The following is a 19,165-nucleotide window of genomic DNA, read 5'->3' on the forward strand; positions in this document are numbered from 1 at the left end:
AAAAGAAAGGCCAAAGCGTGAAAGTGACGGAACTAGGCAAAACAAAATCTCATTGACGACCCATTGTCTTTGATGCACGCAATTGCTAACCAACGGTTTATTACAGGAAACAAGTATTCGTAGAGTCCGGCATGTCTTGTCTGGTGCTTGTCTGTGATGTATACTACAGGACCACAATGTAAACTAGGTTATATAACCAATATATTAACCCCAGTCTCCTTATCATAAAGTCCGGGGTGGTCACACATACAAACATACCCCAGTCTCCTTATCATAAAGTCCGGGGTGGTCACACATACAAACATACCCCAGTCTCCTTATCATAAAGTCCGGTCACACATCATACAAACATTAAAGCTACATAACCAATACGATGCAGGATTGGAAGTTTTGCAATACATACTCAGATCTTAGTATAATGTTAAAAGTACTGAATTATCGGTTATAAGTTGTGTGGTTTTTTTTTAAATTTATATCCGCGTAAGTCACAGGTGAAGTTGATTTCAGTTTCGCTGTACATTCTCATTGACAAAACGTCTATTCACTATAAACTTCCTAGTAGGGCTTTCCGGAAGATTCCCTAAGTCTACAACTCCAAGCTTTCAACTTTCCTCACCTATATGTATTTATTTAGTGATTTTTTTTTTTTGGCTTTTGTTTTGTTTTTACTGTATTAAAACAGTTTCGTATCGAGGTATTTAAACAATTTAAGTATGTCCATCAAGTCTAGAATTTCTGTCAATTTAGCTTACAAGACGCATCGCCTCCATTCAGGAAAGAGCATACAAATAAGTATAAATTATGCGATAATGATCTAGACAAAACAACCCCGCAAATAGGAACAATGCACATTCTTATCCTCACAGAAACGTGGTTTTGGAAATATGTAACCTATTGATTCCTATGCTGCTGATAATTAACTTCTTAGTTCCTGTGTAACAGTCATAGTCATAGTCCTGTGGATCTGCAACATACACACTGTCTTGGTTCATGCAATTCCTAACCCTGTGTATCTGTAACAGACACATTGTCTTCATTCAATTCCTAATCCAGTGTATCTGTAGCAAACGTGCTCTCCTCGAATATTAATAAATTATTGATAAAAAAAAATCTAATTCGGGAATTTCTTTGAGGAAAGGAAGACAACTCAAACTCAATCATAAAAAAATTATATTGTCAAAGCACAATATGAGCGATGTGTAAAAATATATGAGGTATGTGTGTCGGTATTCAAATAATGCTGTATATGTTATTCCTACTCTAAATAAAGATTATTTGATTGAATTTAATCTCTCTCTCTCTCTCTCTCTCTCTCTCTCTCTCTCTCTCTCTCTCTCTCTCTCTCTCTCTAGGTGTGTGCGTGCGTGCAATAGAAACATTTTAGTTTAAAGAAAATTTCATTTAAGAATGTGCAAAGTCTGATAAGGGAAAAAATGCAATGTTAACTATATTCAAAACAGAAATGACAAAGTAATGAAAGTAAATACATGTATGTAGCGGTCAGACGGGGTCGGTCGCCAGTGGTCAGTTAGCTCAGTTGGTAGAGTACCTTGGAACTGGAGATTCAGGGGTGGGCGGGTGTTCGAATGCTGGTCTGGTGTCCGCTGTATTTTCTCCCTCCCTGTTACTTCTGGTGCCGACCACCCCATGACTTGCAGGTGAAAGTCCTGCCAGGGCCATTAAAATCTGGGTTGATGTCTTCAAGGTGTGACGACATTTAATGAGGGAGGAATGTAGCGGTCAGCCGGGTTCGATCGCCGGTGGCCAGATAGCTTAGTTGGTAGAGCACCTAACTATAGAGATTTAGGGGACCCGGGTTCGAATCCCGGTCTGATCCGTTACATTTTCTCTCTTACTATTACACAACCTTGTTTAAGGTGTTAGATTCTTGTTTTCTGTTAAGTTTTTTCCCCCTGAAAAATTGTCAATGCGAGATTTTTGGTGACTTTGATGGATTTTTGTGATATGATTTGATTTTTTTGTGACTTTAATGGATTTTTGTGATATGATTTGATTTTTCGTGACTTTAATGGATTTTTGTGATATGATTTGATTTTTGGTGACTTTGATGGATTTTTTTTATGATTTGATTTTTCGTGACTTTGATGGATTTTGTGATATGATTTGTAGGACTTCCTTGTAGTGTGCCAGCACTTGGCCATGAGGAATTTCCCAAAGAAAATTTTCACAATACAAAACCACATATTTTCAAAATCTTCCCTTGGAACCAATTTTCCCTCTATTTGGATGAAATAAACACCATTTTGTTTAGAAATATCGGAAGTAACTGTCATAATTTAGGGGAAAATATGCTGCGATGAAATATTGCAGAGATAACATTTCATTCATTGTATTGATTTTTTTTTTAATTCCAAAATTACACATTATACTTATATAAAGAGTAATTACTCTCAAATTAAACTTCGTATTAAAGTTGTCATATCTTTACAATCGATTATGATATCGGCCTAATTATTCCGCTGAAATTAATAGGTCATACTGTGGGTGCGTCCGAGATCAGTGCTTTTTATTTCACCAGAATTGATCAAGAATTGAGTTTAGGAAAATTGTTTGAAAATATATGTATATGTATAAATTCAAATATATAACTTGGAAATTTCTTTGGGAAAATACTTATATGGCCAAGTACTGTATGTAAATTAAACAAAGACAAACCCAATTTAAACAACAAAGAAAGAAAAGAAAAGAAAAACAGAGAGAGAGAGAGAGAGAGAGAGAGAGAGAGAGAGAGAGAGAGAGAGAGAACCCACCTAAGCGATAAATTGGTTTACAATGCTGGATCCGCCGCCAACAATCTAAAAATAGCCCTGACCTTCAGCGTCTCACCTTGTTTTGTTGGGGGTGTGCTTTGTAGCGCGATTCCATTGGCCGACTTCGTCAGACATGTTTACAAAATTATCGACGGACAAAAACACGGTTTGTTGAGAAAAGGAAGATCATTCGGTGTGTATTATCGTAAGTATGAAAGTTCTTTGCTATATTTTGGACTGATTTTCGCCAATATAGGAGCGATCTAAACCTTGCTTTTTCAAGTTTTTGCTGGTGGCGAAGTTCCAAGTTCTCGACATGTTTTGTTTCCTAGCTGTGGTCACTCATGTTTTCTGCAGAAATCCATGATTGTTTTTCTCCTTATAAAAACTCTGCACATTTGCGATCATTAATACAAGAGGATTAAACAAGAATATAAAATATTTTTTTCGTAAAATCATTATAATGCGATGATTTACCAGTTTACATGAAACTTGAGGCGCGCCACAGGGTGCCCCGGCCCTGAAGAGGAACGCAAACTCCTAGTTTAATAATATTGTAACAGGAAGGGAGAAACTGCATATATCATAGACCAGACATGCACGTAGATGTATAAGACTGCGGACACTGGGGTTGAAAGCGCTACAAAGTCAGCGGGGGAAGGTCCTTATATAGTAGGGCCCATTGTTCTGCTTGACCTGATTACATACATACTTAATAATATTTGATAAAATGCTTTATTTGAGCAGGTCATTAGGCCTATACTCAAAATTATGCCATTTCACCCGTCTTTTTTTTTTATCTGCCAAATAAAAATAATATTCATTGATAATTTTACTTATTTTTTCATATCATTCTTATATACATGTAACATTGAATAAATTATATATTAATTTTAAAGTAAAAAAAGTTTGGTTGATGCACTTATATATCTTCATCAGTGAAGAAAATATGTGTAATCAGGACATTATACATAACTGTACCTTCCCATAAATGCACATGCATACATGCACATGCTATAGACTTCATTTTTTGTACAGATCGAAATGCATCTTGCCTAAATTTACCGTCAAGAACAACCTTATGTTTTGTTTTAATACAATGCTAATTTGATTATGCATGTTCTTCTTGGTATTGTGGTATTGGCAAACAACTTAAATAAAAATGGCTATTTAAACCCAAAACAAAGTTGTCAGATTTATCTTAAATCTAGGTCCTAGAGCTAGCATTTCTTAAATTGTGCCATTCTAGATTCTTTGGGCATGTTAAGAGTGGATGACAGAGCTATACCCAACCAAGATTGAACCATGTATTTGAGGGTACTACTAAACAGAGTACGTACGTTAGAGTACTATATAGAGTACGCTGGTAAAATTTCCAAATCTAATGCAATTTAAGTGTTTATTTGTATGTATACCGCTTAAATAAGCATGATTAGAAAATAATATTGCAATATTTGTCACAAGTACTTGCTTTTTAGCGATATTTTGACCAGAAAACATTAAATTTATTGAAGATTTACGGCATCTTGATCCCGATTATTAGTATTTTGTTTGGAGAAAGTATTTGAGCGATGTGACATATTACACCAGTATTAAACCCAAATACCAATGATTTATTTTCAAGGAATTCTTTATTCAGTTGATAATAAAAAGACTTAATACTTCAAAAATAAGATAAAGGCGTAATCTGGGAATTTAGATGTAGTGCCCTAGTAATATGTAGTTAAATTTGATCGTGATCAAACGGTAAACTGTAACTTGAAATAATCCCTATAACTAATGAAAACATACACAATATATTCCAGATATACATTTATTAGGTTAAATTAAAGTATAAACATCTACGAACTGTGGTTAAATTGCATTAAATTATGAAATTTTACCAGCGTACTATAAAGTACTTTATCGTACCCTAGCGTACTCTCATGTTTAGTAGGACCGTGTATTTGATATATTTCATGGTAAAGCACCACATTATCTCTGTGATAAATTTGTTCTAAACAATAATACTAGAAGTGCTACAAACATAAATTCTAAGTCATACTTAAGATAAAAGGCAAAGAATCTTCTTGTTTTTTTGGTTTTTTTTTTTTTTACAATGCTATCAAGGATTGGAATAATTTACCTTTAAAAACACAAAAGAGTTGGCAACTAAGTATAAGTTTTAAAAAAGCTGTAAAGTCCTTATTAGCAAGGGGTACAACCATGCAGATAACATGTCCAATTTTGTTTAATACTTATTTTTTAACACTTTATATTATTCTATTATAAAATGTCTGAAGGTTGTCATTTTTCACCGCATTATGCAACTATTAATCAAAACTTGCCAAAATCCCAATTGCTAGCTCGATCATGTGATTTTTATTCTTTTTGTCTGTTGATCATAATCTATTATATAAATATATGAGTAATATGACCTCTTTGGAAATAAGCTAATTTAAGCTTTTGATGGGTTATCCTTAGGTATCATTTGTCATGTTATTCATACAGTTACTTATTCTTTAACTGTTTTAACTGAATAGTGCTATAGATTATGTCAGGTTTCAATTTGTTGTTTTAAATTTATAATCATGACATTCTGTGATATTTTATACCAGAATAAAATGAAGAAAAAAAAAAACACCATAAAAAAAACCAACATCAACCTTTCAGTGAGGCCTAGTCATCATATGGTCATTAAAATTCTTATTTTCCAAAGACTGCTTAATCGTGAGCTAGTCAATGACCGAGAGACAAATGGGGAGATTCTTTCATGAATAATGGTATGCAAATTTTTTATGAAATCTAATTTGTAATGTTATAGTACAGTACTGTACTATATGAATTAATAGTTGAGGTCATTGAGGAATTAATTTATATACAGTTCATATAAAAGTAGGTGAAGTGTTGCACACATGAATGTTAGGCTTAATTAATTACAGGGCCTAGTAAAATCACTGATCTATACAATTTCTTAATTTTGTTTAAGGGATTCTGCTTGTTTTAAGGAGGAATAGTTACTTGTTCACGATGTCTGACTCCTTTTGAAACTTAATGAAAATGTAAATATATCAGCGATGTATGTATTATATTCCTTTCAAATTTAATCACTTGGCTGGGTTGCTCAGTAGCCTAAGGTTAACGTGTCGACTGCTGATTTGTAGGTCGAGTCTAGAAGGAGTTCTAATTTTTTTCAGATTACTGTTCAACTAAAACTGGATTTTTTTTTATTAGATAAGGTAAATTTGAAACTTTTTGAATTCAAAGTATTATCATGATTATTGTACATATCTTCCACTTCCATCGATATTGGATTTCTCTGGTGTGTTATTCCTCCTTGTATCAAGGGAATGTACCCAGTGTGGGCCTGAAATAAAAATGCTGTACATGTTTCTGCTAACCCAACCGACCCTGAATTATTCCCCGTACCCTAGAATTTTTTTCACATATTGACAACAACTGGCAAATATCTAAATGCCTCTTTGATTAAGCAAACAAGACAACATGTATAAGTATATGGTTTTTATAAGAAATTGCATTTATTTGCAATACAAGATATGTTGTAAAATGAATGTTTTTTTTGTTGTCCTTTGCAGGTATTTTATAACAGTAGAAGTGTAACATACAGACGTTAACAGGATTCGGAGAAATTTCTAAAAAATAGTGACGTAAATTCACTGCATTGGAAAGAGATAAGTTGCGTTAGAGTTAAAATTAACGACCAAGGCCGTGACCTTTGGTAGAATGTGGAAGACGACAACACAGAAATTTTGTTCTAGACTTCTGTCCCCACAACATGAGGTGGCCCAGCGGTTTATGTCAGATGGACCAAAGGTCATGGCCATTCGCCGGGAGACCATCAATGTGTGGGAGAGGAGGGCCCCACTTAATCCACGCCATGTCAGGAAACTGGTGAAGAATGGGGTCAAGGTCATTGTCCAGCCTTCTAACAGAAGGGCATATAACATGCAGGTTAGTTGATATTTGAAATAAAAATGAATTGAAGGAAGAGATCTGAAGATAAAGTGGATTTTTGTTGAAATGTTTCAATAATTTTTGTAGATACATGTAATAATATTCAATTGTCTTTTGAAAAGGGAAACCATTTATTTGTAATGCGTCTGTATTTTAGAGATAAAAGCAATAGATTCAAGATGTAAAATTATACCTCAAACATGAAAAATATTGAATTGTTACACTATTGAATTTTAAAGACATATATAGACATGTATATTGAATTCATACTTTTAAAAATCACTCCCAAGGATGCTTTCTACAGTTCGTATTAGCTAAAGAAATGTTTTACAGATTGGGCACACTCCAGGGACCCTTGGCAAGCAGAGTGCACCAAGTCCCTAGTACTAGTGTACAAGTTTATTCATATTAATATTTCCTTGCTATTTTGCACGCTTTTTTTTTGGGTTATAAATCAAAACTGTAGTTGTTAAATTTGAAATTAAATTTTGAATTATTTTCCTTATTATAAGTGAAGCATTTTTAAAATTCATATTGTGCTATAAATGAAATTATTACATTTATAACTAATTATGCTGCAAAATGATTTCAACAGAAATATTGAGGGAGGGGTTGTAGAGAGATACACCCATGTTTCCATGACACTGTGTTTTGATTGACAGGAGTATTCTGATGTGGGGGCTGTCATTCGGGAGGACCTAAGTGAGGCCGAACTGATCATTGGGGTCAAGTCCGTTCCCATCGACTTGCTCCTACCAAACAAAACGTACGCGTTTTTCTCCCACACTATCAAGGCTCAGAAGGATAACATGCCCCTGTTGGATGCCATATTGGAGAAGGTAAAAGTTCATGAGTCACACAATTTTGATATCGATAGTTGTTGAACAATTCTGTTTCCACACCTTTTGCATGAATTGAGAATATTTGACAAGTACGTGTGTATATCATCAATTATAACATCTGGATACAAGAGCAAAGGACAAAGTACAATTTTGTTTGTACTTGGCCCAAAAATGGGAGCCAAATTGTCTATGAATGAATATGTGTACTTTCCCATATAATGAAAGTGAATGAGAAATCAAGTTTCTGCTTTTGTGTATATGATGCCATTGGCCTAATTTTCACGTAGGGGTTCTTATTAAGAAAATGCAACAATTTTATGAATTTTCTCTTCTTGAATCCTAGACAGATATATTGAGTGCATTGTGATAATAAGCAGGGATTGAACTTGAACAGAAGCTCATGTTTTGCTCTTTGAATAAATTAAAAATATTTTTAGGTCATGATTTTACATTTGAGAAACACACAAAAAAAAGTGATTATCATTTTTGATCACAAAAGGTGGAGCCCATTCAGTTCTCAGTCATAGGGTGGTGCTGAATAGTGCATTGATTGTACCTTAATCAAAGCTATTATATCATGCATGCAGGATATTTGTCTGTGATGCTCAAGTGACTGTTAAGGCCCATAGACCTCTTTCTCATTGTATTTACAATTATTCTTCCACATATTTCTCTGTATAAAATTATTTTTGAAAGATTAGCAATGAATCACTGTCTTTCAAATAATCTAATAAAGATGGTTGTACGGCATTCTGAAGTTTTCAATGTACATGTATGTCAAATGTTAATCTGGGTTTACAGAATATCCGTCTGATAGACTATGAAAGGATGGTGGACGACGTGGGCCAGCGTGTCGTGGCATTCGGTAAATACGCGGGCGTGGCGGGAATGATCAACATCCTTCACGGGTTGGGATTGAGACTGCTGGCCCTCGGGCATCATACGCCATTCATGGTTTGTACATGTGTTATATGGGTAGCAATATTACAATAATTGTAAAAAAGAAAAGTAACCAGTTTTTACCAAGTTAGCTCTTGTTATGCTTAGATTAGGGGAATAGGTAAGGCATTAGAGAATTGATATGAAGGTTGAGAGAAAGTAATTTGTGGTGGAAATTGTTTTATTTCCTGATCTCAGAACATTTATAACACATCTTAGCATATGTACCAAGCAGTTTTCATATTAACATTTTCAAAGCTGGGCATAGAAATCTCATAGCATGCAATCATAGAACTTTTAACCACATCACAGCATTTTTTATTGTTGTAAGAATAGAGGAAAAATAGTAAATGATATTACTACATGTGTACAATGTATATTCATTGTATCACCTTTAGAAATAAAGTAAAGCGAAACACATTCATTAAAAGGAAATTTTTTAAAATAATTGTTATATCATCAGTTCAATTAAAAATTTCAGCATATTGGACCAAGTCACAATTACCGGAACACAGAGCAGGCCAGGCAGGCTGTGCGAGATGCTGGCTACGAGATCGCACTAGATCGACTACCAAAGTCCATTGGTCCTCTAGTTTTTGTCTTCACAGGGTCTGGAAATGTGTCACAGGTATTGTAATACAGAAATAGATGATAGAAAAAAATACAGCTGTCCAAGACTCCAAGTGGGATTAATAACCCCCCCCTCCCATTTTTCAAGAACAAAGTTGATGACCAGCATATTTAGAAAAGTTATCTCTCCATCAGTTTTTTCTTAGCATCCATTGTTGTATTTGTTTGTTTGGCCCTACTGAATTTTTATGCCCCCCTTTGAAAAAGAGGGGGTATATTGTTTTGCACCTGTCGGTCGGTCGGTCTGTCTGTCGGTCGGTCTGTATACCATGTGTTGTTCTCTCAATATCTTGAGAACCATTCACTTAATGATAATGATATTTCATATGTGGGTTAGTTATGAGTAGAAGAGGATCCCTATTGTTTTTCAGGTCAAAAGGTCAAGGGTCAATCTACTCTGGACATAGGAATATAATGTCCGCTCAATATCTTGAGAACCCTTTGCTTGAAAGACTTCAAACTTGGCACACTGGTACATCCTAAAGAGTAGATGACCCCTATTGATTTTGAAGTCATATGGTCAAAGGTCAAGGGTCAAACTGGGCATAGGAATATACTGACCATTCAATGTCTAGAGAACCCTTTGCTTGACAGACATCAAACGTGGTACACTGGTACGTCTTCAGGAGAAGATGACCCCTATTGATTTTCAGATCACATGGTCAAAGGTCAAGGGTCAAACTGGACATTGGAATATACTGTCTGCTCCATATCTTGAGAACCCTTTGCTTGACAGACATTAAACTTGGTACACTGGTACATCTTCAGGAGAAGATGACACCTATTGATTTTGAGGTCGCGTGGTCAAAGGTCAAGAGTTAAACTGTACATAGGAATATACTGTCTGCTCAATATCTTGAGAACCATTTGCTTGACAGACATCAATCTATCTTGGTACACTGGTACATCTTCAGGAGAAGATGACTACTAATTATTTTAAGGTCACATGGTCAAAAGTCAAGGGTCAAATTGGACATAGGAATATACTGTCCGTTCAATATCTTGAGAACCCTTTGCTTGACAGACATCAAACTTGGTACACTGGTACATCTTCAGGAGTTGATGACCCCTATTGATTTTTAGGTCACATGGTCAATCCACTCTTGACATAGGAAGATATTGTCTGCTCAATATTTTGAATTGATGATACTACTCTCAATTAAATGATGTGTGTGTGTATAACCCTTTTCAATTTTGCACCATGGGGGGCATATGTGTTTTACAAACATCTCTTGTTTCACTTATATTGAGACATCACCAGTTGTATGAGGAGTGCCAACACATTTGAACATATGCATGGTGCCTAAACCAGTTGCGCAGTTAGGGTTCCTTACCATGGCAATGCCTGTCATGGCATGGGGCATCAGTTTTTAAGGTCTCATGTGAAAGAGCGTGACTCTCACTTTTTAAATTTTGAGTCCTTGGCAAAGGAGCAATCTCTACTTATTTACTTGTCTTAGGTTTGACATAACCTATTTACTTGTCTTAGGTTTGATATTACCTATTTACTTGTCTTGGGTTTGATATGACATATTTACTTGTCGTAGGTTTGATATGACCTATTTACTTGTCTTGGGTTTGATATGACCTATTTACTTGTCTTAGGTTTGATACAGCCTATTTACTTGTCGTAGGTTTGATATGACCTATTTACTTGTATTAGGTTTGATATGACCTATTTACTTGTCGTAGGTTTGATATGACCTATTTACTTGTCTTGGGTTTGATACAGCCTATTTACTTGTCTAAGGTTTGATATGACCTATTTACTTGTCTTAGGTTTGATACAGCCTATTTACTTGTTGTAGGTTTGATATGACCTATTTACTTGTCTTGGGTTTGATACAGCCTATTTACTTGTCGTAGGTTTGATATGACCTATTTACTGGTCTTGGGTTTTATATGACCTATTTACTTGTCTGGGGTTTGACATGGTTCAAATCTTCGACCTCCCAGTTATGAAGCAAACACTCTAACAACTGAGCCATGATGAGCAGTCAACATTCATTGTAACTTATCAGCAAATATATTCCATTTGCTTGTCATTGTATGAAATTTGGTTTCACCAGGAGAAAAGGGAAATCAATTAACTGCCAGCAACCATTGACCTTAAATCTCAAAATCGATAGGGATTATTGTCATCCTATTGTAAGTCTGTGAATGGAGTATGATGAAAAGGAAATAATTTATGGGCTTAAAACTAACCCATCTACAGACAGATATTGAAGCTTATTTCGATACCATGATTCTGTGATAAAGTTTATTATCGATATTGATTCATTAAGAAAAACAAGATTTTTTAATAAGTCAAAGTGTATTTGGCATATTTGAAATCACTTGTATATTAATGGTTGGTTTTGTTGTAATTTGAATTTGATTTTAAGTGGAAGTCCTTCACTTTTAGCCAGGATAAGAGGATCAATATATGAGTTCAATCATCCTTGTTGTTGTTATAGGGGGCCCAGGAAGTATTCCAGGAATTTCCTCATGAGTATATAGAACCAGAGAGTCTGCCCAAGGTTGCCAAACAAGGAGGTATGAAATTGTTCAGTTCGTTTATTCAAAGTACCAGTATGATTTCAGTTTTTACCCAGTTTGATTATCAAGTAGGTGTGTCTGATCATGATGTTCTTGTTTGGCCTAGTTACACTGTACAATGAACATATCTGCTTAAAACTTTTAAATCAGGTTTTTATCCTTCACAAAAGCATGGGAGGAAAAAAAAAATACCATTAGTGCATGTGTGTGTTTATCTCATCAGTTGAGTGTGTGTATTATGAGTTGAATGGTGTATTATGAGTTGAGTGTGTGTATTATGAGTTGAGTGGTGTATTATGAGTTGAGTGTGTATTATGAGTTGAGTGTGTGTATTATGAGTTGAGTGTGTGTATTATGAGTTGAGTGGTGTATTATGAGTTGAGTGTGTGTATTATGAGTTGAGTGGTGTATTATGAGTTGAGTGTGTGTATTATGAGTTGAGTGTGTGTATTATTAGTTGAGTGGTGTATCATGAGTTGAGTGTGTATTATGAGTTGAGTGTGTGTATTATGAGTTGAGTGTGTGTATAATGAGTTGAGTGTGTGTATTATGAGTTGAGTGTGTGTATTATGAGTTGAGTGGTGTATCATGAGTTGAGTGTGTGTATCATGAGTTGAGTGTGTGTATGATTAGTTGAGTGTGTGTGTGTATTATGAGTTGAGTGTGTGTATTATGAGTTGAGTGTATGTATGATTAGTTGAGTGTGTGTATTATGAGTTGAGTGTGTGTATGATTAGTTGAGTGTGTGTATTATTAGTTGAGTGTGTGTATTATGAGATGAGAGTGTGTATTATTATTTGAGAGTCTGTATTATCTGTTGAGTGTGTGTATTATGAGTTGAGTGTGTGTATTATGAGTTGAGTGGTGTATCATGAGTTGAGTGTGTGTATGATTAGTTGAGTGTGTGTGTGTATTATGAGTTGAGTGTGTGTATTATGAGTTGAGTGTATGTATGATTAGTTGAGTGTGTGTATTATGAGTTGAGTGTGTGTATGATTAGTTGAGTGTGTGTATTATTAGTTGAGTGTGTGTATTATGAGATGAGAGTGTGTATTATTATTTGAGAGTCTGTATTATCTGTTGAGTGTGTGTATTATGAGTTGAGTGTGTGTATTATGAGTTGAGTGTGTGCATTATGAGTAGAGTGTGTGTATTATGAGTTGAGTGTGTGTATTATTAGTTGAGTGTGTGTATTATTAGTTGAGTGTGTGTATTATTAGTTGAGTGTGTGTATTATGAGATGAGAGTGTGTATTATTATTTGAGAGTCTGTATTATCTGTTGAGTGTGTGTATTATGAGTTGAGTGTGTGTATTATGAGTTGAGTGTGTGTATGATTAGTTGAGTGTGTGTATGATTAGTTGAGTGTGTGTATTATTAGTTGAGTGTGTGTATTATGAGTGAGTGTGTGTATTATGAGTTGATTGTGTGTATGATTAGTTGAGTGTGTGTATTATGAGTTGAGTGTGTGTATTATTAGTTGAGTGTGTGTATTATGAGTTGAGTGTGTGTATGATGAGTTGAGTGTGTGTATGATTAGTTGAGTGTGTGTATTATGAGTTGAGTGTGTGTAAAATGAGTTGAGTGTGTGTATTATGAGTTAAGTTAAGTGTGGGTATTATAAGTTGAGTGTGTGTATTATTAGTTGACTGTGTATTATGAGTTGTGTGTGTATTAGGAGTTGAGTGTGTTTATTATGAGTTGAGTGTGTGTATTATTAGTTGAGTGTGTTTATTATGAGTTGAGTGTGTGTATTATTAGTTGACTGTGTATGATTAGTTGAGTGTGTGTATTATTAGTTGAGTGTGTGTATTATGAGTGAGTGTGTGTATTATTAGTTGAGTGTGTGTATTATTAGTTGAGTGTGTGTATTATGAGTGAGTGTGTGTATTATTAGTTGAGTGTGTGTATTATTAGTTGAGTGTGTGTATTTCTCTATGTAGGTAACGGTCAATATTTGAGATATTTTACAGTGACCAATAAGCTGTACGTGTGTGTGGCCAGGCGAGATGACCACTATGTCAGGAAGGAAGGCGGCAAGTTTGATGCTGAGGAGTTTGAGTTGCATCCATATAGATATGCTTCTACATTCAGTCAGAAGGTACGAGGCACGTTTTATAAGAGATTTTGAAGTGTACACATTAAGCTGTAGATGGGGTTAAACAATAAAGATTGCTTTAAACATTTTGATTTAATTTGGTTGTATGTTGATAAGTAGTGATCTAAAACCTACTGTCTGTCATTATTATTTAAATGAGAGTTTATGTCAATTTGAGATCCCTATCATTGCCGATATGATGCGTAATCATTACCAAATTTTCAGATTGCGCCCTATGCCTCGGTCATTATAAACGGTATTTACTGGGCCCCAAATGCCCCAAGGTTGATCACCATCCCTGATGCCAAGACCCTTCTGAGGCCTATCCAGTCGCCATGGTTACCGTCCAGTCCAGGCTGTCCACAACTGCCCCACAGACTGCTGGCGATCTGTGACATCTCTGCCGATCCTGGTGGCTCCATTGAGTTTGTGAAGGAGTGCACCACCATTGATAAACCTTTTTGTTTGTATGATGCTGAACAGAACATGGAGACAGAGAGGTTAGTGAGCTTTTGGGAAGGGGGGGGGGGGTGTTTAATGTATGCCCACACAATAGGCATAGCTGTAGTAAGCAGTTAAAAGTATATTATTATATATACACTGCATAATTGCTGAACATTTTAGGAGTAGCTTGATTTAAGCTTATTTTTGATAAAAAAGGTAAGACTTCTCACTGGCAACAGTTAGATATGCCATACATATTTATAAATGAACATAGACTGTAATTAGGTAACTAGGGAGAGGGCTGAAATAGGCTATACCAGCTGCCCAATCCCATTCATTTATTAGTGAATGAAATATTGTTTAAAATAATTAAGACTGTAATTGTGAATTTCCTCATATTCATGAATGTCTTACTGTATGAAACAACCTTTGTATGCATGCACTCAGGGTAAAAGTTCATCCTACTGCAGTATACAGGGATATTTTCGCCCCGTGTTATTTTCGTCTTTCAACACTTACAGACAGTTTCGCCCTTTTAAATTCGCCCAGACATAATGGTGTTAAAAGAGAGATATGATGGAAAACAGTTTCGCCCACTCTTAAATTCGCCCAGTGACAACGAGGGTAAAAGCGGCGAAAATAAAACGGGGGCGAATATTTCCCTGTATACAGTTAAAAAAAATTTTGATAGATTAATTAATTGGTATGCTTCCTTATGACACCAAATTATAAATATCATACTAGATTTCTTTGGCACGAAATACATGTAGTTTTTACAGTTGGATCATGTAGCTTTGTTGCATATGTAGATGGTGCATGCATCTAAAAATGTTTGTCTTCATTGAACTATGGTGGAACAATAGCACATGTAATATACATGGTCTATAGTAAAATTGTCTTGTGATAGTATCATTGTAGCAATGTTGTCTTTAACTTCTATATACAAATACACTATATGCTATCGCTCAATGCTATGTTTTTTTATGTTTTATCACTATGAAATTTTCTATCCTATGATCTGTTATTCTAGCTTTCAGGGCAGCGGGGCTTTGATTTGTTCCATTGACAACATGCCGGCTCAGATTCCTAAGGAAGCCACTGATTTCTTTGGAAATCTTCTCCTGCCCTACATTCCAAATATGGTAATTTTCATATCATTCATATTTTCATAGCTTTGCGTCTCGTTTGATCTGATGATCCACGCTTGCCAACTTGATGTGATCCAACTCTTTGGATCAAGTTACCGTAGTAATAATATATATGTGTCAGAGCTTTTCAGCTCTCTTGAGCTGAAAGCTCACTCGAGATTTTTTGATTGAAGTTTGTCCATTTAAGGTAATTCCACCCCTCTAGAATTATAGGTTCAATCTCATATTTGATTTTTGATTCTTCAAATAATATATCTTGGTAACAAATAAAAATGATAAAATAAGTATGTTGCATTATTAATAATTTTTTTATCAATTAGCCTGTTATTAACGTCAGAAAATGACAGTTTTCCTTAAACAGCATTATCAAAATTTCATAAAAACTGGTTAAAATGATATAATAGTATTGATAACAATTTCATGAAACTGTTTCTGTAAACAATATATACAAAATGTTTGTGAAAAATAAAGGAAATCTATCACATGAAAACAGAGTTGTTTCCGTTGGATTCAATAATTTGAAACATATTTATATTGATTATTAATATAAAACTTTAGGCTTTTGAAATATTTCATCGTTAAATTTTTTTTTTACAATAATTATTGAAAAATTCTCCAACAAAATTTATGTTCCTGTCATGCAGAAATCTTTATGAAGGCTCATGCATGCATATCAAGGGGAGACGATCAAATCAAACTAGAGTGGACATTTAAAAGATTGTCTCTTGAATCACTAAATAAAGAAAGCCAAAACTTTTAGGAAAGCTTTCTTTCATAATAAAGATTCATGTTTGTGAAAACTCTGGCTCAGGGTGGAGTCACAATAAGGGTTTTAAGTACTGCACAGAAATATGATTAGAAAAAAAAATCTGTTGACATTTTCTTAAATCTGGAATGTAATAATTTGACAAATATAAATGCAAGCCCTCATGTATACCTAACATAGCCTAAAGTTTTTTCAATCATTGACCCCGTAGGTCAGAGTGTGGTCACAATAGCAGAGCTGGATCCAGGAAATTCAGGGGGAGGGGGGTGTGTGACCCAAGTTTGCACCTTTTCCACCCAAATAGCAAATAATAACGATTTCTTCAATCTACAGGAGGGGCTGTGTCACAACCTGTGTAACCCCCATCTACATCCACCACTTTATAGTGGTTTAAAGTTTTACATGTACATGGGAAAAAGCAGTGATGTAGAAAGTGATGCTGCCCATGAGCCTCTTGTTGTATAAGAAGTGATCAAAGATAATTCAATAACAAATTTATTCTTGTCAAACACCATTTTATACAGCTGTACAGTATGTACTAAATGCCTTGTTAATTACCAGCTATGAAAATAAAAGAGACTGACTACCTTAGGGAGAACTAACTAAGCTGTCAGTGATTTGTTTCTCATCGTTTTGAATACTTTAAAGGGAAAGGCAACCCCAAAAAATTTTACGTGATAAATGATAGGATTAATTATATGATGAAGATTTGTCATACTATTCTTTGGATATATGGCCTAGATAAGCTTCAGTAGTAATTTTAGAATGTTAAAAATTGAAATTCCCGCCATCTATAGAGGCTGCCATGATGCGGAACTCTTTTGTATTCAAGACCACAAAAATCAAAAATTTTGCCGTCACTCCGTCTATTCCGGTTTTGATGAGATCAAAGGTGTGCATGTGGTAGATTTTACAAATACATTGTAAATAGGTGGATGCCTTCCTGTCAAGCAGTTAATTACACTAGTGCAAAGGGGAGACAGTTAATTACACTAGTGCAAAGGGGAGATGTGAAAAAAGTCCGTTCCCCCCCCCGTAATTCCTGACCCAACAAAGTTATTTGAAAAGAAAATACTATGTAAACTGTGGATCCATCATTTGCGTAATGACAAGTTGAGATTTGAGACATTTACATGTGTATGAAGAAACGAGTACCATCTGCCTGGTCTGCGACTCGACTGAATGTCTTCTTTTCTTAAATTCTTCTTGTGAAAGAACGTGTTTAAATCTGTACGGCTCCAAATTTAACTGTTCTTGACTTGTCATGTTTACAGTGCTGCTGATGAAATAAACTGGAACCGACGGTGTGACGTAATAAATTAAACTTCAATGGCCGCTCTCTTAGCGGCGGGTAATTTGAAATATAAGATAGATTAATATTGATATAATTGTTAAGCAAGGATTTTTGTTGTTAAAGACTGTCATTTACGATATCAGTAAGTTAGTAATACTTTATTCATAAGGGCAACAGTATGGTTAGGGTTGCCTTTCCCTTTAAATCTATATATAGTATCACATAACAAATACACACAATGTATATTGTGTATTGCCTAAGAATACATTTATTGTAAGTTAAAAACTTTTACAGTCACTATAATGGAAAAGTTTTCTTTTTTCTTTTTAGCTGAAGTACCCAGCGACACTTCCATGGGACGATTATGATGTACCTGCTGTGGTAAAAAGTGTAAGTTACAATTTTAGCCGTCATACAATCATGTACAATGTACCCGTAGTTACCTGTCTATTTCTGCACAAAAATTGAACATTGCTGATAAAGTTTGCAATAAGGCCAATTCAACTTAATTGATAGATTATCATCCCCGCCCGCCCCTCAAAAATCGGCCCACCCCGAATTTTTTTATTTTGCGAAACTTACGATTTCCGGAAAATTTTCATGCCCGACTCCGGTATATATGCTTCTTGTTTACATTTCCGGTATAGCAACGTGAAAAGCCACATGAACGAAATAGATATGGTTTTCTTAATTTCTCGCGTTCTTACGGGAGTAAATTTTAAAGAAGTTAGGTATCTTTCTATGTTTGAAATTAAAGCTTAACCTGGAATTCGCCTGTGAAATGAGCATAGCTTGATATCCATCTGGCATTAAATGATGCACTTCTGTTGACAAAAACTCGTTTGTCATTGATATTTTCTCAGAAAATAAAAATTAAAAAATAAAATCCTCCCACCCACCCCATACTTTTTGGTGACCCTGGATGATAATCAGTTGAATTGGCCTAAGTTACAGGGCTTTAATATTTAGTGATGGGGATACTGCTTGTGGCAAAGCCTTTTAGAGGATGCCATGTTTTTGATCACCGTATGACCTTGACATTGATCTTTGACCTGCTTATTGAAAACACTAACATTGCTTATGACTTTTTTATTATAATTATGAATGTCATGAAAGAGCTGCAATAATTGGTATATTTAGTTTTTGTAACAAGCACTTTCTAACATTGTCAACTTTAATGACCTTCTGACCTTGAATTTTGACCTACATAACAAAAACGTTCGAACTGTAAGTGAGAAGGATTTGCTATTTTTAATAGGGTTGGACCTCATAAAGAACAAAATGGTACGATACTGGTATTTTTGAAATGATGCAGTTTTTTTAATGATGTTTGTTATCAATATCAGTGCAGAAGTAGAAAGTGAAACATTGATTTAAATTAAACATCTGAAATTAAAGAAGGTGTAAACACGCTATGTACACAAATTCTTTTAGATTTGATATTTTGATTATTTGACTTGATGATCAATTTCATAGCTGTATATTGACAATTGATGAGTGATTTCTATAGGTCATTTTCACACAAATTCACTGAATACAAAAGTTAATTCCTGAAATACTCATTGAAACAGTTTTATATAACATGTCTGACCATTTCTTTCTTGTTAACCTTCATCAGCTTTCCGTTTATTGGATTTGGACTTTCATTCTCAAATCAGCAATTTTTTTTATTCGCCCCATGCATCCATATCTGATATATTGTAAGTGTATTTATACTGGACTGATATATTGTAAGTGTATTT

General features: G+C 34.8%; 1 protein-coding gene and 1 non-coding gene across 4 annotated transcripts in view; both read left to right on the forward strand.

Moving 5' to 3' along the window:
• Positions 1–1,762: 1,762 nt before the first annotated feature.
• Positions 1,763–1,837, forward strand: Trnay-aua (transfer RNA tyrosine (anticodon AUA)). The gene is given in 2 exon segments: positions 1,763–1,799; positions 1,803–1,837. It is a non-coding gene; the product is annotated as a tRNA-Tyr (tRNA).
• A 1,028-nt stretch (positions 1,838–2,865) lies between these two features.
• Positions 2,866–19,165, forward strand: part of LOC130048327 (alpha-aminoadipic semialdehyde synthase, mitochondrial-like) — a 30,884-nt gene continuing 14,584 nt past the window's right edge. The window contains exons 1-11 of one of the 3 annotated variants that reach the window (XM_056144919.1): positions 2,882–2,976; positions 6,347–6,722; positions 7,059–7,116; positions 7,388–7,564; positions 8,369–8,521; positions 8,988–9,134; positions 11,593–11,671; positions 13,647–13,774; positions 13,997–14,271; positions 15,246–15,357; positions 17,754–17,813. In XM_056144919.1, coding sequence (XP_056000894.1) covers positions 6,670–6,722; positions 7,059–7,116; positions 7,388–7,564; positions 8,369–8,521; positions 8,988–9,134; positions 11,593–11,671; positions 13,647–13,774; positions 13,997–14,271; positions 15,246–15,357; positions 17,754–17,813 — 1,242 coding nt within the window. In that variant the 5' untranslated portion in view covers positions 2,882–2,976; positions 6,347–6,669. Of the gene's footprint in view, positions 2,977–6,346; positions 6,723–7,058; positions 7,117–7,387; positions 7,565–8,368; positions 8,522–8,987; positions 9,135–11,592; positions 11,672–13,646; positions 13,775–13,996; positions 14,272–15,245; positions 15,358–17,753; positions 17,814–19,165 lie in introns of all 3 variants that reach the window. The other 2 variants (XM_056144917.1, XM_056144918.1) reach the window with 2 other exon arrangements.

This window comes from Ostrea edulis, chromosome 7 (assembly GCF_947568905.1).
Source record: "Ostrea edulis chromosome 7, xbOstEdul1.1, whole genome shotgun sequence".
Lineage (NCBI taxonomy): Eukaryota > Metazoa > Mollusca > Bivalvia > Ostreida > Ostreidae > Ostrea > Ostrea edulis.